This window comes from Geospiza fortis, unplaced genomic scaffold (assembly GCF_000277835.1).
Source record: "Geospiza fortis unplaced genomic scaffold, GeoFor_1.0 scaffold11, whole genome shotgun sequence".
NCBI lineage: Eukaryota > Metazoa > Chordata > Aves > Passeriformes > Thraupidae > Geospiza > Geospiza fortis.
The window spans coordinates 547,061-573,402 of record NW_005054304.1 but is presented as its reverse complement, the minus strand read 5'-3'; the positions used below and the strand labels follow the sequence as shown (position 1 = coordinate 573,402).

The window sequence follows — 26,342 nt, the reverse complement described above, 5'->3', positions numbered from 1 at the left end:
CCGCTCCTTGCCGCCCCGCGCTTGTACAAGCTGGCACCGCATTGGCGGGAGCGGCATCAAGGGCAGCGCCCGGTGCCGGCTCTGGCTGGGGCGGAGCTCCGTCCCCAGGGCAGCCCCGCAGTGCCGGGGCGTGCACTGGCGCTCAGGAGAGGGTTGGTAACACACCCGTGCTTGGCTGCTGCTGGGCAGCGCTCCCACAGCATCACTGCTGTGTCCCCAGCGTTCCCGGCCATTTCAGTGAGCAAGATCCTGGACGGGAACACAACCAGGCCAGCTGACCCAAACCGACCAAAGGGTTATTCTATGCCACATGACGTCAGCTCTGACATAAAGCATAACGGAATGGAGGGCATTCGTTATTTACAGTGTTTGCCTTCCGGAGCGACCGATGTGCGTGCGGAAGCCCTGCTTCCCGCGGAGAAGTAGAAAATAACCTTTTCTCTTCTATATATTTTACTTTAATCAACTACGTTATCCCAAACTAGTAGTATCCATTTCCCATGTTATCGTCCCTCCCCTGTGGAACCCGGAAGAGGAACAGACAGCGCGGTTCGGGGCGCACCCAGCCCCGCGCAGCCGGGCCCCCACACGGCCACGGCCCTCCACCGCCGGATCCTGCGGGAGCTGACGGCACCCGCGGCGCGCACTGAGGCGGCAGCGGGTAAATCAGCAACCCGCGGGGCCCTACAAAAGAGATTAAAGTTCAGTTCGGTCCTCAAAAGAGCCCCAGGAAAACAATGAATCTGTTTCTGGAGCTTCTCCTGTTCCTGGCCACGCTTCTCTATTCCTACCTGGAGGCTTTTGTGAAGCTGTTCGTGCCTGTGAGGAGAAAGTCTCTCGCCGGGGAGCTGGTGCTCATCACGGGCGCTGGCCATGGCGTCGGGCGAGCGACCGCCTTGGAGTTCGCCAAGCGCCACAGCAGGCTGGTGCTGTGGGACATCAATAAGGTAATGGACACACTCATGTCCTCACTCCGTCTGACCTCCGAGTCTGCGGGGCATTTAGGGGCGTAAGAAGGGCAGCACCACATTGCACCCTCATCGCCCAGCCCCTTCCAGCCCGCTCCCATCGGCTCCCGCTTGGCTCCTCCGGCTGGGATGCTGAGCGCCAGGAGAGGATTTGGCCCCACTTGCAGCAGAGCATGTGGGACTCTGGTCCCACAGTCTCTCGGTGCTACTCGGGAGGGAGCAGGCAACAGCCGGCAGAGCACCTGCGACAGGGAAAGAAGTGCTCGGGAAGCTGCTGGTGGAGCTGCTGCCTGGGCTGGCAGAGAAAGCCGCTGATACCAGAAGGCTGTTTGCAAAGAGCAGCAGGTCTGCCTTCATTTGTTCTCTCTGTAGCCTCGGGTGTTTCGTGTGCAATGCTGGGAGATGTGTTTTCTCTGCACTCTCACCAGCAGCAGCCCTGTGCCGGGCTGTACGTGAGCCCGGCTGCCCTCTGGGCAGCAGCACATGTAGATGGCATCTCTCTAAATGTTTACACCGGCCCAACCTCTTTATTTCAGGTTATTTAAATAGAATGGAAAAATGCCGTGGCAAGTGGAAGATGTGCAGATACAAACATGCAGTGTAGCATTCTGAAGGAATCCAGGCCAAGTGCTGGGTATAGGTGCAGCAGGGTGGGTGAGAGGCTGTGTTTCCCATTTCTGACACGCTGGGTCAGCAAAGGAGTTCATCATGAAGCTGCAAAACAGAACCCAGCCCTCCACAAACAAAAATCCATCAAACCTGAGACAAGCTGAGTGAGAGGATGGATAAACAGGGATGATAGTGTTGAACATTTTCAGTGTCTGTTAATGGTACCCATTATGCCTAAGACCAGACTTTGGAGGGGTGGGAGAAGGCATGGCACTGCTGCAGTGCATGCAGGGCTGCATGCAGGGCTGCGATGAAACAGAAAATTGTTCATGTTCATGTTCACTGGATGGAATGGGGAGATTTAGGTATAAATTTAGTAGCGAGCGACACCTGGCTTTAGAGCTGGGAAGTAGATTGTAAGCGTGGGTGTCAGCACGAACTGAAATACAGTACCAAGGGAGGCTGTGGATTCCAGAGGATTTAGGAGTATGCTCCTCCAACCCAAGTGCCTTGACAAGGGCTCCTTCTTGGGGGCTCTCAGCATTAAACAGCAGCTGGTGTTGAGGACAGCTGCCCAGTCACCCAACAGAGGGACTGCTGACCCAGGCTATTTATGACCTAGAGCTTTTCACTGCACAGGTTCCACTGGCATGGCGTTCTGCCGCCTGGGAACAGGGATACAACAAAGCCACTTCTGCTCTGGCTTAACGAGTTGATGTAATGACTTCAGGGTGCTTCTGACCTGTGTGTATCAAAGGTCATTCTGAAATTAAAATCTTTGTACATTGTGAACTGTGGAGGGCACCTCTCTTCTCACACCCAGCATGTAAATACAGAAACACATAGAGCCAGTTTTCGTATCTCAGGGTGTCAGCCAGGCCTGTATTTTACGAGCTATTTACATTCACAGTACTGTCTGCTGTGCTGTAATAAGGCAGCGTGTGCCCCCTTTCTGCAGCCTTGCTCTGTCTGCCTTACCAAGCCAAACTCACTCGTGTTGCCACCCTACCTTTCTGGCTGTCACTACATGCAGATCCTAAATTTAAGGCTGAAATGCCTGTCCTCTCACCAAAACCATCTACAGCTCTTTCCTTGGGTGGCTAGGAACGGTTCAGGGGCTGGGCAGTGGTTGCTCAATCCAGGAACATCTTCAGCCTCTGCTGCTCAGCTGTGGTGAGGGGACAGGTGTGCACAGTGTCTTTCTCTTTGCCTCTTCTAGCACGGCATTGAGGAGACGGCAGCAGCAAGAAGTGGGGAGCCACTGTTCAAACCTTCGTGGTGGACTGCAGCAAACGGGAGGAGATCTACAGCGCTGCAGACAAGGTGGGGCAGTCTCATTGTGACAGGCCCGCAGCCGGGTAATAATTAGCATTGACTCCATAATTCACAGAAGGCTGATCAATCTCTTTATTATATTATTATAATTCTTAAGAAACCCATTGCTTTTATAGACAGTTATGATATTGTTAGACCTTAGTGGTCCTCCAATCCAAACACCATCACTATTGGCTAATTAAGAAACCACCCTTTGGTAAACAAATCTCAGTAACACATTCCACATGTTCACAATACCAGGTCCAGCAAGTGAAGATAAGAATTGTTTCTCGTTCTTTTCTCATCTTCTCACAGTCTTCCCCAGAAAGGCCTGGGAAAGTTATTTGTTGCTCTCTGTGGCCAGAGAGCTGCTGCCACAGGGCAGCAGGGGCACGGCCAAAGACTTTCCCAACCATGCTTGATTTCCAGAGAAGGCAGGAAAACTAGAGAAGACGTGTTGTACACAAATCCTGCAAGCCCCTGGAAGCTCTCCATTCTTCGCTGCTCTCTGGACACAGAGTGCTGTAGCATTTCCAAGATCACAACCAGTCTCATCCTATTTGGGAGGCTCCAGCATATCACATCCTCTTGCCAAGTTTGCTCTCTAGGGTTGCAGCCTCTGAAGGAACACAGCACTGAGAACATATGAAACGTTTTATTGTAATGGCTGTGGTCCAGCTGCCTCAAAACAGTCTGTACCTCTGTGGTCCCAAGTGTTGGACAATACCCTTTTCCTCACCCAGAGATGGGGCAACTGAGAGGCGTTTTAAAAACTTTTATTCCATTTTCAGTCTTATGAGAAGGGTGAGACAATACAGATGTTATAATTCACACCATCACAAACAGAAGTCAACTATTTCCTAATTAGAATGCACTTTAAGTGTTTCTTGACCTATCAGCTTTTTGCCACGCCATGCTGTAGATGCCTTAAAGTCAATCATCTAAAACTACCCCTCGTGGGTCCCAATACAATGCATGATTCATAGTTCTATTTCTCCAAAGTATCTAGTCTTATTTGCAAGGCCATCTTTTGAAACTTTTTTCTAGCTCCATTTCTCTCTCAACAATATCTGTCCTATTCCATGGCATTTCTAAGTCAGCAATTCTTGTCTCGGTTTGCATACAGATGCATACTGTGAGGACCTTCTGTCAGGCCCTGAGAACTCTCTACAAATCCATTTCCCACACCAATTGTGACTACACGGTCCAAACTGTGCACAGTTTGTGGAACACAATAAATACCGACATTAATGAATGGGGAAGAATCAGATCTAAACCAGATTCCATGGATCTACTGCAAAGTTCCTGCCGCATCTGGAAATGTGGCATGATCTCCCTCTCCCTTGAAGATGCAACGTTAAGAATTTAACTATGGTTCATCTTCCCCACCCTTACTTTTTTTTTCCCCCTCCTGAGTGACAGAGACAATTTTGGGCTTTTGTTTTCTCTCTAAAAGGTGAAGAAGGATATTGGGGATGTGACTGTCCTGGTGAACAATGTTGGTGTGATTACAGCTGCCGACTTTCTCTCGACTCAGGACCACCAGATAGAAAGGATGTTTGAAGTCAACATTCTGGGTCACATGTGGGTAAGGGCCACCACCATCTATATATACAGCTGTTTGGCAGTGTCAATGAGGACGCATATTTAGAGCAACCATCATTAGCAGTGAAATTACCAAATGAGCTGTTACAGCACAGGGGCACCCAAGCAGACTGTGTGCTGGGAAACTGGAATGGCTTCTTGCTGATGTGAGCTGGCTAGTGACAGCCTCATCTGCAGCACGCACAGAAGGCCTCTGTCAGAGGTGTCGTGGGGCTGACAGGGTGGGAGGGCTTCAGCAGTACTTGTTTGTGGCAGAAGAAAAGAGAAACCATAGATTGACAAGTGGTTTATTGTGTGTGCTGGGGGTGACACCCTGCCAGCATTTCTGCTGACACCTGAAACCTTAAAAGCAGCAAAGGAAAGATGTGAAAACCATTTCCTGTTTATGGCCAACTGCTGCAGCCTTTGGAGAGCAGGTTGTCAGCTACACCACTGGTCAGAGAGCAGGTATCCCTGTGGCTCTGGGAATCTGAGGTGCTGTGCAGCTCATAGCTTTAGGGATAGCTTTGGCCACCTGGTGAGTAACATTGAGAGTCAGTGCTGAGTATGCCTAAGAAAACCATATTCTTTTCCTCCTTCCTGTCCCCTGCATTTTGCCTCTTGGTTTAAATGACTTCCAAGACCACGAGAGCTTTCCTGCCAGTCATGATGAACAACAACTATGGGCACATTGTCACGGTGGCTTCAGCAGCAGGTCATTTTGTGACTCCTTTCATGGTGGCATATTGGTAAGTCATTTTGAAATCAGCTTGCTTAATTTTTAAAAGTTTTAATTGCATCTTTTCCATCAGGTAGTACCAAGTAATTAGCTCTGACTGAATGGTGAGCAATGTTTGTATGAAAGAATAGTCACGTAACACATCTACTAATGAAAGACTCTCCTGTTTTCTCTCCCCAATGCAGACTTTTGCTCAGTAAAAAAGGTATCCTCTTCCCTTCTCCTTAGAATGTATTTATTCTGTGATTTCTTGTAGTGCTGTCAAGTAAACCCGTACGGAGGCGCTTTTGATCTTTTTACCATTGTAGCATTGTAGAGTGTAAAAATGGAATCATAGAATCATCAGGGTTGGAAGAGACCTTTAAGGTCATCCAGTCCACCCATCCAGCCACTGTAACCCCTAAACCACATCATCCAGTAAAAATGCAGGTGTTGAATGGTGGGTGCTACTGCCTATTATCTGCTCCCAACAAACCTCTCCTGTAGAAAAGCAGGTTGGGTTAATGTTCAGGCAATGCAGTCAGATCCCTACACAACACTCACCACAGCTAGCTCAGTGAGAGAGGCAAGAAAGGCTCTTTTTTGCAAGGTTTTATTCCAGCAGAGTATGGCCAAAGGGGACCCAGTGAGAAAGAGCACATGGTTGTGCTCTTTCTCCACCTGGTGCAGCAGCTTAAGAAGGGAAAGGGGTGGGAGGCAGAGCTAAAGGCAGGGCAAAGGAGATTGGTCTCTAGAGGAGGGGGGGCAGCCACCTGTGGTAGCAAGCCAGTGAGGAGACAGGGAAAGGGGAAACCAGGGGAAGTCCATGTGGGAGTCTGTCTTTTCCCAGCAGGAGGATTACTCTGTGGTACTTAGTCACTGCTGTTGCCAGGGCAGAGGACTTGGGAATTGACTGAGAGAATAGAGTTCATGGGATGCTACAACTCAGTGCTAGATCCAAATGCCTCTTAAACATCTGCAGGATGGTGACTGCCCCACCTGCCTGAGGAACCTATTCCAATGCCTGATCACCCTAACAGTGAAAAGATTTTTTTCTAATATCTCATCTGAATTTCACCTGTCTCAGCTTCAGGCCATTTCCTCTATTCCTCTTACTGCGGGCATGGCAGAAGAGACTGACCCCACCTCCATCCAACCTTCTTTCAGGGAGTTGTAGACAGCCATGAGGCCTGAGCCTGCTCTTCTCCTGACCAAACAAATCCAGCTCCCTCAGCCATTCCCCATAAGACATGTTTTACAGACCCTTCATGAGCCTTGTTTCTCTTCTCTGGACACACTGCAGCTCCTCAATGTCCTTTTTAAGGTGAGAGGCCCAGAACTGGACACAGCGCTCGAGGTGTGGCCTCACCAGTGCCCAGTACAGGGGAACAACCACTTCTCTGTCCTGCTGGCTGATCCAGGCCAGGCTGCCATCAGCCCTCTTGGCCACATGGGCACACTGGCTCAGGTTCAGCTGCTGTCAGCCAGCACCCCAGGTGTCCCTTTCTGTCCCAAGCCATTCCTCACCCAGCCTGTATCACTGCATGGCTCAGGTGCAGAACCTGACACTTCACCTTCTTGAGCTTCCTGCAGCTGTGTCCTCAGCCCACTGATGGAGTCTGTCCAGGTCTCCTGCAGAGCCTTCCACCCCCTGAGCACATCAGCTCAGTGTCTTCTGCACAATTACTGAGGGTGCACTTGATCCCCGTGTGCAGATCATCCACAAAGATGTTAAACAGGACCAGCCCAAGGTGGAGCCCTGGGGAACACCACTAGTGACCAACTGCCAAATGGATTTATCTCCATTCACCACAGCACTCTGGGCCCAGCCATCCAGCCAGATTTTTACCCATTGAAGAGTCCACCCACCCAAGCTGCAAGCACTCAGTTTTTCTAGGAGGATGCTGTGGCAGATGGTGTCAAACACTTTACTGAAGTCTAGATAGACCCCGGATAGACACATCCACAGCCTTCCCCTCATCTACTAGGTGGGCCACTTTGTCATACAAGGAGATCAGGTTGGTCAAGCAGAGCCTTCCTTTCAAAAATCCATGTTGGCTGGGCTTGATCCCCTGGTTGTCCTGTATGTGCCTTGTAATGGTCCTTGCCCACAACCAAGGTTAACTTACAGGCCTGCAATTCTCTGGATAATCCTTCCAACCTTTTTTATAGATGGGTGTTATATTTGCTAATTGCCAGACAGATGAAACTTGTCCAGTTAACTAGGACTGCTGGTAGGTGATTGAAAGTGGTTTGGCAAGTTCTTTCAACAGTTCCCTCATTACTCTGGCATGGGTCCCATCAAATGTCATAAATTTTTGAGTGTCGAATTGGCACAGCAAATCACTAACCATCTCCTCCTGGGTTACGGGCCCTTCCCTCAGCTCTCTGTCACTAACTTCCAGCTGTGGGAGCTGAGAATCCTGAGGGACAACTGGACAATATTAAAGACTGAGACAAAGAACGTATTAAGTTCCTCTGCCTTTTCCTCATCCGCTGTCATTACACTACCTTCTGCATTCAACAAATGATGGAGACATTCCTTGACCCTCCTTTTGCTCTATTTATAGAAAACTTTTTTGTTGTCTCTAAGGCCAAGTTCTAGTTGGGCTTTGGTCCTCCTGATCTTCTCCCTACATGACCTCACAACATCTTTATAGTCCTCCCAAGTTATCTGACCCTCCATCTGGAAAGAATACATTGGTTTTTTTCCCCAGAGTTCCAGCCTAAGTTCTCTGTTTAACCAGGCTGGTCTTTTTGCCTGACCACTTATCTTTCAACTATATGGGTATGGGTTACTCTTGAATATTTCACAATTCCTTTTTAAAGTGTATCCAGCCTTCCTGGACCCCTTTACCCTTCAGGACTCACTCTGTCAATCAGTGTTGTAAACAAGGCCAAGATCTGCCCACCAGAATCCAAGGTGGAAGTTCTGGTGCCCCTCTTTACTTCACCCACTATTGAAAACTCTGACATTTCGTGGTCCCTTTGCCCAAGACTGCCACCAACGACCACATCACCCACTAGTCCTTTGTTCACAAACAACAGGTCTACCAGGGCACCTCTTCCAGTAGGATCTCTTACCAGCTGTGTTAGGAGGCTGTCTTCCAAACACTCCAGGAACCTCCTAGGCTGCTTCTTCTCTGCTGTGTTGTATTTCCAGCAGACATTTGGCAAGTTGAAGGGCTGGAAACCATGAGGCTTCTACCAGCTGCTTGTAGAACACCTCATCTGCCTCTTTGTCCTGGCTGGGTGTCCTATAACAGCCTCCCACCAGGAGGTCCTCCCTGCTGACCTTCCCCCCAGCCTTCTGCCATCATGACATCAAATTAATTTTCTACTTGAAAGGTGTCAGGAAAATCACAGTGCAAGCACCAAAAACCTGTTAGACTCTGTGTTGCCGTCCTGCATCACATCCAGCCTTCTATAACAGCAGCTCCAGCTGCAGCAGTCTTCCCTGGGTACACTCCTTCTTAGAACAATCTTTTCCTGGGAATACTCCTTCTTAGAGAGTCACTCACTGTCAGCAATGTGAGAACTCTTCAGCCAGGGATTTTACTGGGATTATGCTGCCAAATCCATAGCAATCAATAAACTGATTCTGTGGTTTTCCTTTTTTGGCGTTGATTTAAACCTCAGGCCCATACCTATTTCCACGGCAGGTTGTTCCTCAGTTCTGCTTGCATAATGCTTCTCTGTTTCAAAAGTCACACAAAATTGTTACAAGATGCTCCTGTGTGGTACAATAAACAGTAGTGGGTTAATCTCCATTTCTACCCTGCTCATCCTTCCTAGTTTTAGACATTCAGGCTGCATTCCTTTTAGGAATCTTCTCTCATGCGAAAGAACAAGATGTCCATGGATTGATGCACTTCAATTGCAGTTTTCTAAGAATTCCTAACATTTGTCTGTCTGTTTGCAACTAAAGTGCCCTTTTTTGAGATACCTGCTATGCATTGCACAATTAATCCACAAGTTTCAATATCTAATCCACCACTACACTCTGGCACAGGCAAAGTTAGAATAGTCCCTGCCCTGTGTCTCAGTTGGACGATATTATTTGGAGGGTTTTGTCTCTACATAGCAAGGAGCAGAAAGAGGGGTAAAGGGATAGAGAGCACATAGTGAAAATAAGCGGTACGGGTTAGGATACAAGGTAGAGCAGAGATGCACCAGCCCTCACCCCTCCCCTGGCTGTTACCTTAAACAGCACCCAAGCAACTAAGAGGCACATGATGGTTTAGACCATTTGCAGTGGTAGAAAGGTGGAAATAGGATTTCTGCTTTCTCATCTGTACTTTCTCCCTTTCTGCAGCTCAAGCAAGTTTGCTGCAGTTGGATTTCATAAAGCTCTGACAGAGGAGCTGTCTGCCCTTGGAAAGGATGGAATAAAAACAACGTGCCTTTGCCCGGTTTTTATAAACACTGGATTTGTCAAAAACCCCAGTACAAGGTAACTCTCAATACTCTGCATTCCTGTGTTTCCTTATTGCAGTAAGGCACTGCATATTATTCCCAGCTTTAGGCCTCTGTTCCAGCTGGCTATATAACAACAGTTTGTATCATTAACTTAAGAAAATCTGCAATGTCCTTTAACCCATGTAATTGTTGCATTTGAATTACCTGAGTTTGTACATTTGTGAAGCCTCCTAGATCAGCTGGTACCATCCCTTTCTATCACTGCAGCTCTTATGTGTTTGCTTTCCTGTGTAGGCTTGGAAAGATTTTGGAGATTGAAGAAGTCGTACAGGCTTTGATGGAAGGAATAGTGACCAACCAGAAAATGGTTTTTGTTCCATCAAATCAGAGCATAGCTTTACTGCTTGAAAGGTGAGTAGGGCAAAAAATGTATCAACTGTAACCTGCTGAGTGTACCCTCAAACTTGTAAAATCTGATTCAAGATAAAGTTGTATTTTAGAACATATCACAAGGTAATTAATAATGCAGTGGCTCTTTCCAGTGACAACAGCAGACACCATCTTGAGATTTTGTTGGGCCCTCTCACAGGCCTTTGCATTGAACCCTGTGCTGCAGCTGACTGGTGTCAGTGCAGAGCTTCACTGCTCTATGAGCCACTACATTGTCTGAAACAGCAGTCCCAGCATAGCCCCAGAATGAGATGAGGACCTGAGTGTTTGTTTCTCCATGTCAACACCAAAAATTCAGGCCATTGAGGCTGGAAAATTTGCTTTTAAAGGGCTCTGTTGCAAAGAGAAAGCAAATACTTGTGTCTATGTTCAGTATGAAAACTTTCTGGATTCTGCAGCAATATTGCAGCCTAAATCATGGTTGGTACATACCTGTCCTGGAATTGTCATAAAAAAAGATGGGTGGGATTTGAGTTAAAACTTGTCAGAGATTGACAAGGCCCACATGTCCTTAGGAAATAATGCCTGGTTTAATACATAGTCTCAGTTCATATGTGTGCATGCATTCTGCTGCCAGACCAGCTCTTCCCTCACCTGCAGTAACACTTTTTCCCATAATTTAAGTTTCTATCCCACTTTTAATTTCATGTTACTGTCTCTTCCAGGGTGTTTCCAGAACGTGCCCTGAACCTTCTGAAGAAGATGACCACTCCAAAGTTTGATGCAGTCATTGGGCAGAGAAGCACACAGTGAAAAGCAAGAATTGAATCTCATTTCCCAGAGGCACCAGTGAAAAGAGAACATGTGCTGAGCGTAGTTCAGCTGCCTTGATTCAAAACAGAGCTCAGGCAGGTGCTTCCAGGCCACCATTCCCAGGCACACCTAAGGGCTTATGCCACACCTGCAGCTGGAACACAGCTGCATAACAGGGAGTGTTAGCAAAGAAGTGATGCAGCTCTAGAAGGGCTGCTTTGAATGTACATCCCATCACCTTTGTCTCATTGTGCTGGGGCAGGCAGGATGCCCACAAAGCCCATGTTTGGGACAACACAGCTCCTTAGTTGAGTGCAAAGGGATTGCCTGAGAACATGTTAATCTGGACTCATCCCTGAGCAAAAGCATCTTGCAAGAAGCAATTTATAGAGGAGGTGGGTGGCCTGTTTCATCTCACTTAATAATTTTAAGTTTCAAAAATGTGCTCTAATGAACACTTAGAGTTTTGTGTGCATTTATAATGAGCATTATTGAATTAATTATTTGTATTACTGAAATAATACAGCCTTACTTGTAATCTAATGTCTAATTACAACATTTATCAATTATGCATTAACACCATCAAAACTCCATATTACAAATAAATACATTTTTCTAACCCAAAGGTGTCTCTCAGCAATGAAAGTGGTATCCAGGTCCAGTACCAGTGGAGCACATGCCACAATGCTGAAAGGATCACCCGAGTCTGCTGAACACCAGCCCAGGCTGCAGGGATGAGGCAGTGCCCAGGCACACGGGGAAGCCACATCAGGATCAGTGAGGTACAGGGCCAGGCAGTGATACCCATGCAGGGGCCAGGGCTTAAAGGTGGTGCCAGGGCAGGGGGTGCAGGGGAAGGCTCCAGATGAGCCTTCACACAGCTCCTCATCACAAGCCAGGGGCCTGCTCTGATGGCACAGGAGGTGAAATCCCTGAAGCTCTTTGGCCTGGGGTCCAAGAGAGCAGCAGCTGCTGACACACGGGTCAAAGACCCCTCCAGAGCACAGAGGATCTGTGCACCCACTCATTTCCTGCTGCAGGCACTGCTGCAGGCACTGCTGGCCCACAGCCATCCCAGGCAGGCCTGAACGCGCTGCCACCTTCGGCACAGTTGGAATCTGTCCTGTTCACCTGAGCCTTTCAAGTTGTTCTGTAAACCAAGGTTCTTTTTCTTTAGAAAAGGGGGAGCCCTCACCACCCAGCCCCTCCTGCTCTGAGCGGGCAACAGGTAGAAGCACTGTTGACAGCTTAAATAACACACAACTGTTTTCCTTTTTGCTCATGGAATATTTATGTAACAGGACACTTCCCAGCTTCAGTTCTTGTGATTCACAGTGCAAGATTCCTGTAGCTGAGACAGGATTGGAAAAAAGGGGCTTCAAAAAATTCAGGACATTAAAAAAAAGGTTATAAGCCAATCAAAGAATACTTAGGCATGGTTTCCATTTAAAAACCAAGCCAAAAAGAAGCAGGGTTGCATCCCTGCTTCTTTCTGAGGTGCATATTGCCCTCTTGCTACCATGACAGTCCTGTAGCATGTGAGACACTTGAAGCCACATCTGTGTAGCTTTTTGATTATGTTCACTTTTGCCTATTCTTACCTAGTGAGGAGTCAAAAAGTCTAAAAATACAGATGCTTCAAAAGTTCAAAAGATCTGTCAGAGCAAGCAGCATACCAGCCAAAATGTTTGCACTTAGCACTCACTGGAACATAAGAGCTAAATCGGTATTTTACAGATTTGCACGTACTTACCAGTTTTCTCTTGTATGGCTGGCAAGCATTCTTAACTTCCCACCCAGCTTAGTCTCTCTTTCTACTCACCTTCCACATTTCTTCTGTTTTATGACTTGAATTCTTGCTCAAAGGAGTCACAGTCCAGTGACTCCACAGAAAAAAGCTTAAAAAGACCCTGGAGAAAATCAACATTGGATGACTTGGCCCTTTTCTTAGACTAGGGAAGGACTGGCTTCAGTAGGAGACATCAGACAAGATGCTTGGCTTCTCCTAGAAGACAAAAATTGGAACAAAAGTCTATCCAGGGGATGACAATGCTCTTCTGCAGAGTGTGTTTCCTAGCACACACGCTAGCTCCTAAGGAAGGGGAGACTGTAGTGATTTCTGCTTTGCCAGATCTAGGCCAGGGTCTCAGAGCCCAGAGGAATTACTCGGCAAGGCAACTTGTGCAGTACTCTGTGTGTGGCTGTGGTTCTGTTCTGTGTCTTCTATGGCTGCAAATCTGCTTGGCATAAAGAAACATGCAAAAGCAAGGATTTCAGCCTTCATCTCCTGAACACCAGTGACAGAATTGAGGCACCAAGCCTCACAGGCTCCTCAGTTCTCTTTCTGGCCACAACACTCAGCTGAAGCTTAGCCCAAACTCTGGTCATGCATGGTGCCCAGCAGGAGTCCATGTGAGTGGGTTTCATGCAGCCACCTCCAGCTAAGTCCCAAATTTGAAGAGTGGTACCGCACACCCTGGCCTAAGGACTCCTTATGAGTCAGGTTAGTGACTCTGGCCCTGTGCTTTGCCTCCTGCTGAGATGTCTCTTGTGCTTCCATGTCCTCCCTGCCTCCTCTTCCTTGGCCCCAGCACTGACTGGAGCCCTGTGCCAGGAAAAGGACAGCACCACTGAGCTGTGCAATTGGGGTCTGGCTCAAATGCTGATGTGTTAATTAAGCAGAGAACCAGGTTCCAAGAGAAAAACAGGATGCACCTAGCTCAAAATCTCTCTGCTGGAACTGACCCAGTCTCCCACAGACAAGGTGAGCTGCAGCCAAACCACCAGGGCAAAAATAATACTTTTTAAAAACTGTAGTATTAACTGGAAGCAATTTTTGTCAGTTGTTAGATGTTTGTGAACCCTTCACTCTTCCCCAAGCAGCTCAAAAACATCCTTAAATAAAATGATGAACAGGACTGCGATACATCAGATTTTCTAACTGAAAAGTAAAGGAGTAAGGTCAGCAATCCTTTCCAGGAAAGGCCATGAGTTACATTGACAGAGCTGGAAGAAACACCTGAAAGTACTTTTCTCCTATTTCCTATAAGCATTCCTGTTCTGCTTAAGGCTCTGGATACTCCATTATATACAAGTGAGTCCAAGTGTGAGTTGTGTGATTTAGACTAAATTAAATAAAAATATTCCAATTCATGCAATTTAATGCCATTTTTCAAAGGACTTATGGAAACTAAGCGGCTGCAGCATAAGATGGAAGGTCTCAGTATGGATAACTAAATAAAAGACATAGTAAGACAAACAGCTAGGCAAGAGCTCACCTGTGGAGTTCCAGAAATTGAAAGGACTTGTCTCATTCAGCTTTCCTTCAGGGACCTGGCAGAGGATGGTGGGGGACAAAGCCTGCTGACCAGGCAGGCTTTGCAGAGATGCAATGGAAAGAAGGACCATGAAGAAAACTGCTCAAGGACCTTAAGGCACTGACCAACTTGACAGGTGCAAAGCACAAAAATTGAAAAGAATTACAATACAGACTAGAATGGACCTTCAAGATGCTTCTGTCAGTAAACTCGATAAGCAATTTTATTGCCCCTTCCGTCTATTTTCCACCTGCAGCAAATGACAAGAACATGTTTTGCTGCTTCCTTGATAGGGAAGGGGCCTGAGAGAGGAACAGGAAGGCACTGCCACCTGTGTGAGGACAAACAAAGCAGAGAATGAACAGCTGGGGCAGCTGACAGATCAGAACCAAGGGCAGAACACAGAGGGGGTCGCATTCCTCTATCGTCTCTGTTTTCCTTAGCCAAGAGGGCAGAAAACGCCCTAAAAGCCACGTTTCTTTATCCACGTCCGGTACGTCCTGTTAGCTGCAGGGCGACCATGGTTCTGCGAGGGCAGGTTGGAGTGCAGCCTGCAGCTCCTCTGCACCGCTCACCCAGCGCCACCACAGGGCCACCAGCACGGGGACACCAGGAGGTCAGCGTGCGACAGCTGGGCGGAGCAGCCACCGGGGCTGGGGCGGATCCTGCGGGAGCTGACGGCACCCGCGGCGCGCACTGAGGCGGCAGCGGGTAAATCAGCAACCCGCGGGTCCCTACAAAAGAGATTAAAGTTCAGTTCGGTCCTCAAAAGAGCCCCAGGAAAACAATGAATCTGTTTCTGGAGCTTCTCCTGTTCCTGGCCACGCTTCTCTATTCCTACCTGGAGGCTTTTGTGAAGCTGTTCGTGCCTGTGAGGAGAAAGTCTGTCGCCGGGGAGCTGGTGCTTATCACGGGCGCTGGCCATGGCGTCGGGCGAGCGACCGCCTTGGAGTTCGCCAAGCGCCACAGCAGGCTGGTGCTGTGGGACATCAATAAGGTAATGGACACACTCATGTCCTCACTCCGTCTGACCTCCGAGTCTGCGGGGCATTTAGGGGCGTAAGAAGGGCAGCACCACATTGCACCCTCATCGCCCAGCCCCTTCCAGCCCGCTCCCATCGGCTCCCGCTTGGCTCCTGCGGCTGGGATGCTGAGCGCCAGGAGAGGATTTGGCCCCACTTGCAGCAGAGCATGTGGGACTCTGGTCCCACAGTCTCTCGGTGCTACTCGGGAGGGAGCAGGCAACAGCCGGCAGAGCACCTGCGACAGGGAAAGAAGTGCTCGGGAAGCTGCTGGTGGAGCTGCTGCCTGGGCTGGCAGAGAAAGCCGCTGATACCAGAAGGCTGTTTGCAAAGAGCAGCAGGTCTGCCTTCATTTGTTCTCTCTGTAGCCTCGGGTGTTTCGTGTGCAATGCTGGGAGATGTGTTTTCTCTGCACTCTCACCAGCAGCAGCCCTGTGCCGGGCTGTACGTGAGCCCGGCTGCCCTCTGGGCAGCAGCACGCGTAAAGGACCTTGGCAAGTGGACAATGGGCAGATACAAACGTACAGCATGGTATTCAGAAGGGATCAAGGTAAACTGCTGGGTGTAGGTGCAACAGGGTGGGTGAAAGGCTGGGCTTTCTGTTTCTGACACATTGGGTCAGCAAAGAAGCTAATTGTGTTATCCTGAAGCTGCAAAACAGACCCCAGCACAGGGCCCCACTCGCACGGCCTTCTGGCACCTGGGGTCAAGACAACAGCAAAATAATTTCTGCCCTGGCTTAGTGAGCTGATACAGTAACAGAAGGAAGCTTCTGTTCTGTGTGTGTCAAGTGCAATCCTGTAAGGAAAGTCTCTTTGCACTGTGAACAGTTGTGGTAGATTGACCTTGGCTGCATGCCAGGTGCCCACCAAGCTGCTCCATCATCCCCTCTTCTCAGCTGGACTGGGTAGAGGAAATAACATGGGAAATGATTACTTGTAGGATGAAATAAAGCAGTTTGCTAAAGCAAAGCTGAAAGGTTGTGTGCACAGAAGCAAAGAGAAAAAAAAATTATTCTCTACTTCCCATCAGCAAGAGATGATCACCCACATCCTGGCGACTGCTTATCCGGAAGGCAAACATTGTAAACACCAGATGCCCCTCCTCTTCTTCCTCTTTTTCTTGGCTTTTGTATCTGAGCTGTCATATGATATGGAATATCTCTTTGGTCAGTTTTTCTCTGCTTTCCTACTTGTGTCCCCTCCCAGACTCTACTGATGGGGCGGGGAATGTTGGGAACACAGCAATGATGCTGCATCAGCGCTGCATCAGCACTGCTCAGCAGCAACCAAAAAATGGGTGTGTTATCAACCCCTTCCTAGGAACTAGTGCAAAGTACAGCACTGTGAGGATCCTATGGGGAAATGAATTCTATCTCAGCCAGATCCAATACAAGTGTGGCTCTTCTCACACCCAGCATGTGAATACAGAAATGCATCGAGCCACCTCAGGGTGTCAGCCAGGCCTGTGTTGCAAGAGCTCTGTTTACACTCACAGTGCTGCCTGCTGTGCTGTGATAGGTGCTGCGTGTCCTCTTTTTGCAGCTATGTGTGCCTTACCAAGCCAAATTCACTCTTGTTGCCACATTCCTAAGGCTAAGAGAATTGGGATTGTTCAGCCTGGAAAACAGATGGCTTTGGAGTGACTTAATTGCAATCTTCTAGTATGTGAAGGGGGCTTACAAAAAGATGGATAGAGAGTATATCCAAAAGCATGTAGGACAGGACAGAGAGAAATGGCTTCAAACTGAAAGAGATGAGGATAGATTAGATATTAGGAAAAAATTCTTTACTGTGAGGATGCCCAGAGAACTTAGAGATGCCTCATCCCTTGAAATATTCTAGGCCAGATTGAGTAGAGAACTTGATCTAGTGTCCTGCCCATTGCAAGGGAAGGTTGGAACTATATCGTCTTTAAGATCCTTTCCAACACAAACCATTTCAAGATTCTGTGATTTCCTTTCTGGTAGTCACTCTACAAAAGTGCAAAATTTCCAACTGGAATGCCTGTTCTTTCAGCGACCCCACCTGTAGCTCCTTCCCTGGGTAGCTATGAACTGTTCAGGGGCTGGGCAGTGGTTGCTCAATCCAGGAACATCTTCAGCCTCTGCTGCTCAGCTGTGGTGAGGGGACAGGTGTGCACGGTGTCTTTCTCTTTGCCTCTTCTAGCACGGCATTGAGGAGACGGCAGCAGAATGCCAGAAGCTGGGAGCCACTGTTCAAACCTTCGTGGTGGACTGCAGCAAACGGGAGGAGATCTACAGCGCTGCAGACAAGGTGGGGCAGCAGGGGCACGGCCAAAGGCTTTCCCAACCATGCTTGATTTCCAGAGAAGGCAGGAAAACTAGAGAAGACGTGTTGTACATAAATCCTGCAAGCCCCTGGAAGCTCTCCATTCCTCGCTGCTCTCTGGACACAGAGTGCTGTAGCATTTCCAAGATCACAACCAGTCTCATCCTATTTGGGAGGCTCCAGCATATCACATCCTCTTGCCAAGTTTGCTCTCTAGGGTTGCAGCCTCTGAAGGAACACAGCACTGAGAACATATGAAACGTTTTATTGTAATGGCTGTGGTCCAGCTGCCTCAAAACAGTCTGTACCTCTGTGGTCCCAAGTGTTGGACAATACCCTTTTCCTCACCCAGAGATGGGGCAACTGAGAGGCGTTTTAAAAACTTTTATTCCATTTTCAGTCTTATGAGAAGGGTGAGACAATACAGATGTTATAATTCACACCATCACAAACAGAAGTCAACTATTTCCTAATTAGAATGCACTTTAAGTGTTTCTTGACCTATCAGCTTTTTGCCACGCCATGCTGTAGATGCCTTAAAGTCAATCATCTAAAACTACCCCTCGTGGGTCCCAATACAATGCATGATTCATAGTTCTATTTCTCCAAAGTATCTAGTCTTATTTGCAAGGCCATCTTTTGAAACTTTTTTCTAGCTCCATTTCTCTCTCAACAATATCTGTCCTATTCCATGGCATTTCTAAGTCAGCAATTCTTGTCTCGGTTTGCATACAGATGCATACTGTGAGGACCTTCTGTCAGGCCCTGAGAACTCTCTACAAATCCATTTCCCACACCAATTGTGACTACACGGTCCAAACTGTGCACAGTTTGTGGAACACAATAAATACCGACATTAATGAATGGGGAAGAATCAGATCTAAACCAGATTCCATGGATCTACTGCAAAGTTCCTGCCGCATCTGGAAATGTGGCATGATCTCCCTCTCCCTTGAAGATGCAACGTTAAGAATTTAACTATGGTTCATCTTCCCCACCCTTACTTTTTTTTTCCCCCTCCTGAGTGACAGAGACAATTTTGGGCTTTTGTTTTCTCTCTAAAAGGTGAAGAAGGATATTGGGGATGTGACTGTCCTGGTGAACAATGTTGGTGTGATTACAGCTGCCGACTTTCTCTCGACTCAGGACCACCAGATAGAAAGGATGTTTGAAGTCAACATTCTGGGTCACATGTGGGTAAGGGCCACCACCATCTATATATACAGCTGTTTGGCAGTGTCAATGAGGACGCATATTTAGAGCAACCATCATTAGCAGTGAAATTACCAAATGAGCTGTTACAGCACAGGGGCACCCAAGCAGACTGTGTGCTGGGAAACTGGAATGGCTTCTTGCTGATGTGAGCTGGCTAGTGACAGCCTCATCTGCAGCACGCACAGAAGGCCTCTGTCAGAGGTGTCGTGGGGCTGACAGGGTGGGAGGGCTTCAGCAGTACTTGTTTGTGGCAGAAGAAAAGAGAAACCATAGATTGACAAGTGGTTTATTGTGTGTGCTGGGGGTGACACCCTGCCAGCATTTCTGCTGACACCTGAAACCTTAAAAGCAGCAAAGGAAAGATGTGAAAACCATTTCCTGTTTATGGCCAACTGCTGCAGCCTTTGGAGAGCAGGTTGTCAGCTACACCACTGGTCAGAGAGCAGGTATCCCTGTGGCTCTGGGAATCTGAGGTGCTGTGCGCCTCATGGCTTTAGGGATAGCTTTGGCCACCTGGTGAATAACATTGAGAGTCAGTGCTGAGTATGCCTAAGAAAACCATGTTCTTTTCCTCCTTCCTGTCCCCTGCCTTTTGCCTCTTGGTTTAAATGACTTCCAAGACCACGAGAGCTTTCCTGCCAGTCATGATGAACAACAACTATGGGCACATTGTCACGGTGGCTTCAGCAGCAGGTCATTTTGTGACTCCTTTCATGGTGGCATATTGGTAAGTCATTTTGAAATCAGCTTGCTTAATTTTTAAAAAATTTAATTGCGTCTTTTCCATCAGGAAGAACCAAGTAATTAGCTGTGACTGAATCGTGAGCAATGTTTGTATGAAAGAATAGTCATATGATATCTATTTTCTTTGGAATTCATTTAAACTTAAGGCCCACACCTATTTCTGTGGCAGGTCATTCCTCCTCTACATTTTGCTTGTGTAGTATCCCACTATTTCAAAGCACACACAGTTGATTTGAGATGCTGCTGTGTGATACAATAAGTAGTCAGAGATTAATCTCCATTTCTACCCTGCCCATCCTTCCTAATTTCAGTCATTCATGATGCATTCCTTCCAAGAATCTTCTCTCATGGGAAAAATTGGATGTGCATCAATTGACACACACTAGTTAATGTTTTCTAAGATCTCCTGATGTTTTCATCTCTGCTTTGTTTGCCTGTTCATACTCTGTCTACTTTCCACAATTACTCCACAAGTTTCAATATCTTATCCAGCACTACAATCTGGCACACGGAAAGTTAATATAATCCTTGCTCTGCCTCTCAGCTGGATTATATTATTTGGAGCTTTTTGCATCCTACCCTGTACTGTATGTGTATGATCGTTTAAGCCGTTTGCAGTGGTAGAAAGGTGGAAATGGATTTCTGCCTTCTCATCTGTACTTTCTCCCTTTCTGCAGCTCAAGCAAGTTTGCTGCAGTTGGATTTCATAAAGCTCTGACAGAGGAGCTGTCTGCCCTTGGAAAGGATGGAATAAAAACAACGTGCCTTTGCCCGGTTTTTATAAACACTGGATTTGTCAAAAACCCCAGTACAAGGTAACTCTCAATACTCTGCATTCCTGTGTTTCCTTATTGCAGTAAGGCACTGCATATTATTCCCAGCTTTAGGCCTCTGTTCCAGCTGGCTATATAACAACAGTTTGTATCATTAACTTAAGAAAATCTGCAATGTCCTTTAACCCATGTAATTGTTGCATTTGAATTACCTGAGTTTGTACATTTGTGAAGCCTCCTAGATCAGCTGGTACCATCCCTTTCTATCACTGCAGCTCTTATGTGTTTGCTTTCCTGTGTAGGCTTGGAAAGATTTTGGAGATTGAAGAAGTTGTACAGGCTTTGATGGAAGGAATAGTGACCAACCAGAAAATGGTTTTTGTTCCATCAAATCAGAGCATAGCTTTACTGCTTGAAAGGTGAGTAGGGCAAAAAATGTATCAACTGTAACCTGCTGAGTGTACCCTCAAACTTGTAAAATCTGATTCAAGATAAAGTTGTATTTTAGAACATATCACAAGGTAATTAATAATGCAGTGGCTCTTTCCAGTGACAACAGCAGACACCATCTTGAGATTTTGTTGGGCCCTCTCACAGGCCTTTGCATTGAACCCTGTGCTGCAGCTGACTGGTGTCAGTGCAGAGCTTCACTGCTCTATGAGCCACTACATTGTCTGAAACAGCAGTCCCAGCATAGCCCCAGAATGAGATGAGGACCTGAGTGTTTGTTTCTCCATGTCAACACCAAAAATTCAGGCCATTGAGGCTGGAAAATTTGCTTTTAAAGGGCTCTGTTGCAAAGAGAAAGCAAATACTTGTGTCTATGTTCAGTATGAAAACTTTCTGGATTCTGCAGCAATATTGCAGCCTAAATCATGGTTGGTACATACCTGTCCTGGAATTGTCATAAAAAAAGATGGGTGGGATTTGAGTTAAAACTTGTCAGAGATTGACAAGGCCCACATGTCCTTAGGAAATAATGCCTGGTTTAATACATAGTCTCAGTTCATATGTGTGCATGCATTCTGCTGCCAGACCAGCTCTTCCCTCACCTGCAGTAACACTTTTTCCCATAATTTAAGTTTCTATCCCACTTTTAATTTCATGTTACTGTCTCTTCCAGGGTGTTTCCAGAACGTGCCTTGAACTTTCTGAAGAAGATGTCTGAAGTCAAGTTTGATGCAGTCATTGGGCAGAGAAGCACACAGTGAAAAGCAAGAATTGAATCTCATTTCCCAGAGGCACCAGTGAAAAGAGAACATGTGCTGAGCGTAGTTCAGCTGCCTTGATTCAAAACAGAGCTCAGGCAGGTGCTTCCAGGCCACCATTCCCAGGCACACCTAAGGGCTTATGCCACACCTGCAGCTGGAACACAGCTGCATAACAGGGAGTGTTAGCAAAGAAGTGATGCAGCTCTAGAAGGGCTGCTTTGAATGTACATCCCATCACCTTTGTCTCATTGTGCTGAGGAAGGCAGGAATTCCCACAAAGGTGGGTAGTCTGCTTTCACTTCAATTTATATTGTTGAATTATAAAACGCTCTGAAGAACATTGAATTTCCCAATATTTTGTAGGAAATACCTGAAATAATACAGGTCTTTATGTAACATACCTTATTACATTGATTATCAATTACGCATTTGCACCATTAATATGCCTTTATATGAATAAATGCATATAAGTTCTTTAACACACGGACCACAGTGTCTCTTGGTAGTGAAAGTCATAATCATGTCCTAGAGATGCATTTAAGGTACAGTATAAAGGAATACACCTTTCCCTGTATCATTGCTCACACTGCTCCTGTGCACTTTCCAGACATCTTTAAAACACCTTCTCGTGAAAACAGTGCAGTATTTCTCTACAAATGACTGGGTGCCATAAGTGCAGCCCACACAGATGCCAGGGCCAAGGCCAGGGCAGGGGGTGCAGGGGAAGGCTCCAGATGAGCCTTCACACAGCTCCTCATCACAAGCCAGGGGCCTGCTCTGATGGCACAGGAGGTGAAATCCCTGAAGCTCTTTGGCCTGGGGTCCAAGAGAGCAGCAGCTGCTGACACACGGGTCAAAGACCCCTCCAGAGCACAGAGGATCTGTGCACCCCATTTCCTGCTGCAGGCACTGCTGCAGGCACTGCTGGCCCACAGCCATCCCAGGCAGGCCTGAACGCGCTGCCACCTTCGGCACAGTTGGAATCTGTCCTGTTCACCTGAGCCTTTCAAGTTGTTCTGTAAACAGGTTCTTTAGTAAAGGGGGAGCCCTCACCACCCAGCCCCTCCTGCTCTTAGCGGGCAACAGGTAAATGTTTTGTTGCCATCAGCACAAATAGTTGCTAGATGAGCTAAATGACACAAAAATAGTTTCCTTTTTGCTCATGGAACATTCATGTAACAGGACACTCAGGGTGAGTGACGCTCAAGCTCCCAGCTTTGGATATTTTACTTCATAGAGAAAGCAAAAATAAAAGAAAGGAAAGGTAAGCAAATTTCTGAGAGTGATAGATGTGGTTATTATTTAAAACCAGGACCCTTCAACCTCCAAAGCATTTGAGAGAAGCATGCTTTAAGTCCTGAAGGATAAAGGAGTACAATTTGCATGCATTTTCAGTAAGCTATTTTGTAAGTCTGTTTTCCCTGCCTCAGTGGCATCCCCCAAATCTAAGTAGAGTGACCTAGTGACTTTTGTCTACTCTGAAATAAGTTGTTTTTCCTTCCTTCTATTTGAACTACATACTCAGCTCTTTTGGAGAGGACAGGCCTGTCACAAATGAGAGCTATTGCTCTTCTCCATGTTGCTTGAGTTTCCAAGTCTTCTGCTTGGCATAAAGAAACATGCAAAAGCAAGGATTTCAGCCTTCATCTCCTGAACACCAGTGACAGAATTGAGGCACCAAGCCTCCCAGGCTCCTCAGTTCTCTTTCTGGCCACAGCACTCAGCTGAAGCTTAGCCCAAACTCTGGTCATGCATGGTGCCCAGCAGGAGTCCATGTGAGTGGGTTTCATGCAGCCACCTCCAGCTAAGTCCCAAATTTGAAGAGTGGTACCGCACACCCTGGCCTAAGGACTCCTTATGAGTCAGGTTAGTGACTCTGGCCCTGTGCTTTGCCTCCTGCTGAGATGTCTCTTGTGCTTCCATGTCCTCCCTGCCTCCTCTTCCTTGGCCCCAGCACTGACTGGAGCCCTGTGCCAGGAAAAGGACAGCACCACTGAGCTGTGCAATTGGGGTCTGGCCCAAATGCTGATGTGTTAATTAAGCAGAGAACCAGGTTCCAAGGGAAAAGTAGGAAGCGCCTAGTTCTTAATCTTTGTGCTGGAGTCAGTGTAGTCTCCCTCAGACATGATGAACAACAGCTCAGTTAAAAGCCCCATGATGTTGGCTAGAGGTCTATGGAGTGCCTTCCTCAGCTCTTCCAGCTGTTCTGCTTTTTTAAAGCACAGGAGAGTCAGGGTCCCAGAGGGATTTCATGTGCCAGGTGCACTGTGTACTCCCTGAGGGGCTGCTGCCAACAGGGTTGGGACTGCCCTGCCAGGTGACAGGGCTCTGGTCCCCAAAGCAAGAGGCATAAAGGTGAACTACTTACAGAATTTCTAATGTCATGGACTAGAAGTCCCCACAGCACTGCCACCTGGACTGTCTCTTTAGCAAAGTCTGAGGATACTTCTTTGGAGACTGGATCTGCCACTTTGTTCCAAAGTCCTTGAATCCTACTCAGGATGTTAGGAGAATCAGCTCAACCTGTGTTTCTTGTCACAAACCTAGGCCACTTACAAGAGAAAATCAGGGCTGTACTTCTTAGTGCCACTGTCTGCTAGCACCAAGGCCCCAGTTTCATGACTAGGACACTAGTTTTTAATGCTTGCAGGTAGTACCAGTATGCATAAAAATCCAGGCAATTTTAGGCAGCAATTCAGAACATGGATTTCTAAATGCCCAGAATCTCCTGAACCCAGCAGTTCAGGATGAGTTTTTGTATTGTTTTGTGGTTTTTTACTACTTCTCCACTGAAATTAAGCATCTGAGATCACTGATGGTTCAGAGTGTTGCAAAACTGTCTGCAAAAATTCTGACTCAACTTTTTGGTACCTTCAATCTCTCAGATTCTTTCATTCTGCATCTATTATCTGACCATGCATTTTTTCCTTTTTCCAAGCAGATCCCTTGCTTTGTTTGAGCTCATCATCAAGAGAATTGTAGGATTGTAGCTTCTGTAGGACTGCAATTGTAGGACTGCAAAACTTCTACCAGAGTATGAATAAGCTTACATTTATCCAAGAAGACAGGTGCTTCTAGGATTAAAATTGTTCTTGTGCAAACTATTTCCTCTCTGTGTTCTCAGCTTTTTAATGTTCATAGCTGGTAGCTGATCATTTTCTAAGTCATCACATTCAAAATTATTTTCAAGAAACATTCTAGTTAAACTGGTTCTGCAACAGGAAGATACAGTCAATGCTCAAAAATAATCTGGTGACAATAGTTGTCAGCGATGGAGAGAGACAGGGAAACTGATTCAGTGATCAGAATCTGATTTTATTGTGGGATATATATGCTTATATTTTAGGGAGACTAGTAATGTGTACTACAATGATTAGGTTAAAATCACATACACAAATTTATGCATATAGCAATGTCTCTTGCTTGCAGAGTTTAATGAGATTTTCTTTTTTTTGGTTAACCTGTCTGATTTAGTCTTGCAATCTAGGTCTCATTTTCAAAGTTCCGTTTGCTTTTGCCAGGGCATCCTGTTATCAAATCTCTTATGTTAACTAGGTCCAAAGTCCATCATCTGTCTTGTGTCCCCCCCAAACACTGCCAAACAGTGGCAGTATTTTTATATAAAGGAATTCCAGACACTCGTGTTCACCAGTGCCTCCCAGCTTGCTAATAATGAGGTAATCTCTAATGGGAGAAAAAATTAAAACCTGAGCAGGAGCTTGCACTAATCCTTTGATGGCCACATTGCTTTTCCATAATGAGGTGCTGCTGCTTCCCTCTGCAGTGCTGACCTGGAATACAGTACCTAAGGACTTTTTTGAGCCTTATAGAACTGATACCTGCATTCTAAGACAGGTGAAAACTTGAAAATCATGTAATAGCTGGCTTTAATATTATGCAGATGTGATGGTCTGCATTTATTTTCTTTCAGTGATTTCTGTGTAGTTACACTGGAATTATACTGGCAAAAAACAAGATTCAAGTTTCTCTGGTATGAAAAACAAAAAAGAGGAAAAAGCAAGTATTTATGTGTAGTTCAGTTCTCTAAATCCTCAAAGGATGCATGTGCTGTTAACACCAGTTCTGCCTGCACAGCCTAATCATTAATGTTACCTTCCCAGCTGAATATATGCTCACGTGGCACATTTCCACTTCCATCCTCCTCTCTCTCTTAGACATTAAATTGTACCAAAAGCCCTTTTAAACACAAGTACAATTTTAAGGGGATTTTAATGAACTTGTCTGGAAGGAGGCTACGTCATGATTTAGAGCAAGCAATGTAGTATGGGCCAGAAAAAGCTAAAAAAATTAGACCAATTAGTTATGGTATAAAATTTTGTTGCCAAACCAAATTTTATTTCTATATCTTTTATTTTAAAGAAAGCAAGCAAGCAGCGCTGGGTGGCCAGGGAGTCACCGCTCCACTCCACTCACAGCACACCCAGTGCTGCTTGCTTGCTTGCTTTAAAATAAAAGATATAGAAATAAAATTCAGTTTGGCTATTGAAATATTATATCAGTTATTTCCTTAGAAGTACCCTTTTAGGTCACTCAGAGCTATGGTCAGTTCTAGAGCAAAAAAAACCAAACCAAACCAAACCAACCAAAATCAACGAGGATACTGATTAACAGAGACACAGTTACAGCTAACAGCTTCTGAGATACTGAGATTTTCTGCACAGGACTGTGGAGACACCTTGGAAAGGAGTCTCCTTTTACATGGGTCAGTTGTAATGGACATGACACTAGGAATGAGTGACTGAGAATCATTAAAATGCATCATTTTATGAACACAGTTTATACTCACTGTTCACATGTTCATTTTCTAGATAAAGAAATCCTGACTCACAAGGATTTTTGCCTAATCCATATGGTTAATCAGTAACCAATTTAGGGGCAGGAGAGTTTGTAGCTCATTTCATGCTCTCTCTTCTTAGGAGCAGGGAAGAGATAA

At 46.5% G+C, this 26,342-nt stretch overlaps 3 protein-coding genes across 4 annotated transcripts in view; 2 read left to right on the top strand and 1 right to left on the bottom strand.

Annotated features, from left to right (window-relative positions):
• The window catches only part of NUDT9 (nudix hydrolase 9), an 8,883-nt gene extending 8,519 nt beyond the window's left edge, over positions 1-364 (bottom strand). Inside the window, exon 1 of one of the 2 annotated variants that reach the window (XM_031066369.1) lies at positions 166-364. In XM_031066369.1, the coding sequence (XP_030922229.1) occupies positions 166-233 (68 nt within the window). In that variant the 5' untranslated portion in view covers positions 234-364. The remainder of the gene's footprint in view (positions 1-165) is intronic. The other variant, XM_031066368.1, reaches the window with a different exon arrangement.
• A 336-nt stretch (positions 365-700) lies between these two features.
• LOC102036346 (estradiol 17-beta-dehydrogenase 11-like) lies at positions 701-11,440 on the top strand. Its single transcript, XM_014311937.2, is given in 8 exon segments — positions 701-947; positions 2,797-2,818; positions 2,821-2,900; positions 4,348-4,479; positions 5,118-5,224; positions 9,509-9,646; positions 9,907-10,023; positions 10,728-11,440. Coding segments are annotated over 8 exon segments (894 nt in total). The 5' UTR covers positions 701-737; the 3' UTR covers positions 10,816-11,440.
• Positions 11,441-14,904: 3,464 nt separating this feature from the next.
• Positions 14,905-22,192, top strand: LOC102036176 (estradiol 17-beta-dehydrogenase 11-like). Its single transcript, XM_005418082.3, has 7 exons — positions 14,905-15,129; positions 17,323-17,430; positions 18,511-18,642; positions 19,281-19,387; positions 20,082-20,219; positions 20,480-20,596; positions 21,301-22,192. Exons 1-7 carry the CDS (start codon positions 14,920-14,922, stop codon positions 21,386-21,388), a joined length of 900 nt encoding a protein of 299 aa, XP_005418139.1. The 5' UTR covers positions 14,905-14,919; the 3' UTR covers positions 21,389-22,192.
• The last annotated feature ends 4,150 nt before the right edge of the window (positions 22,193-26,342 follow it).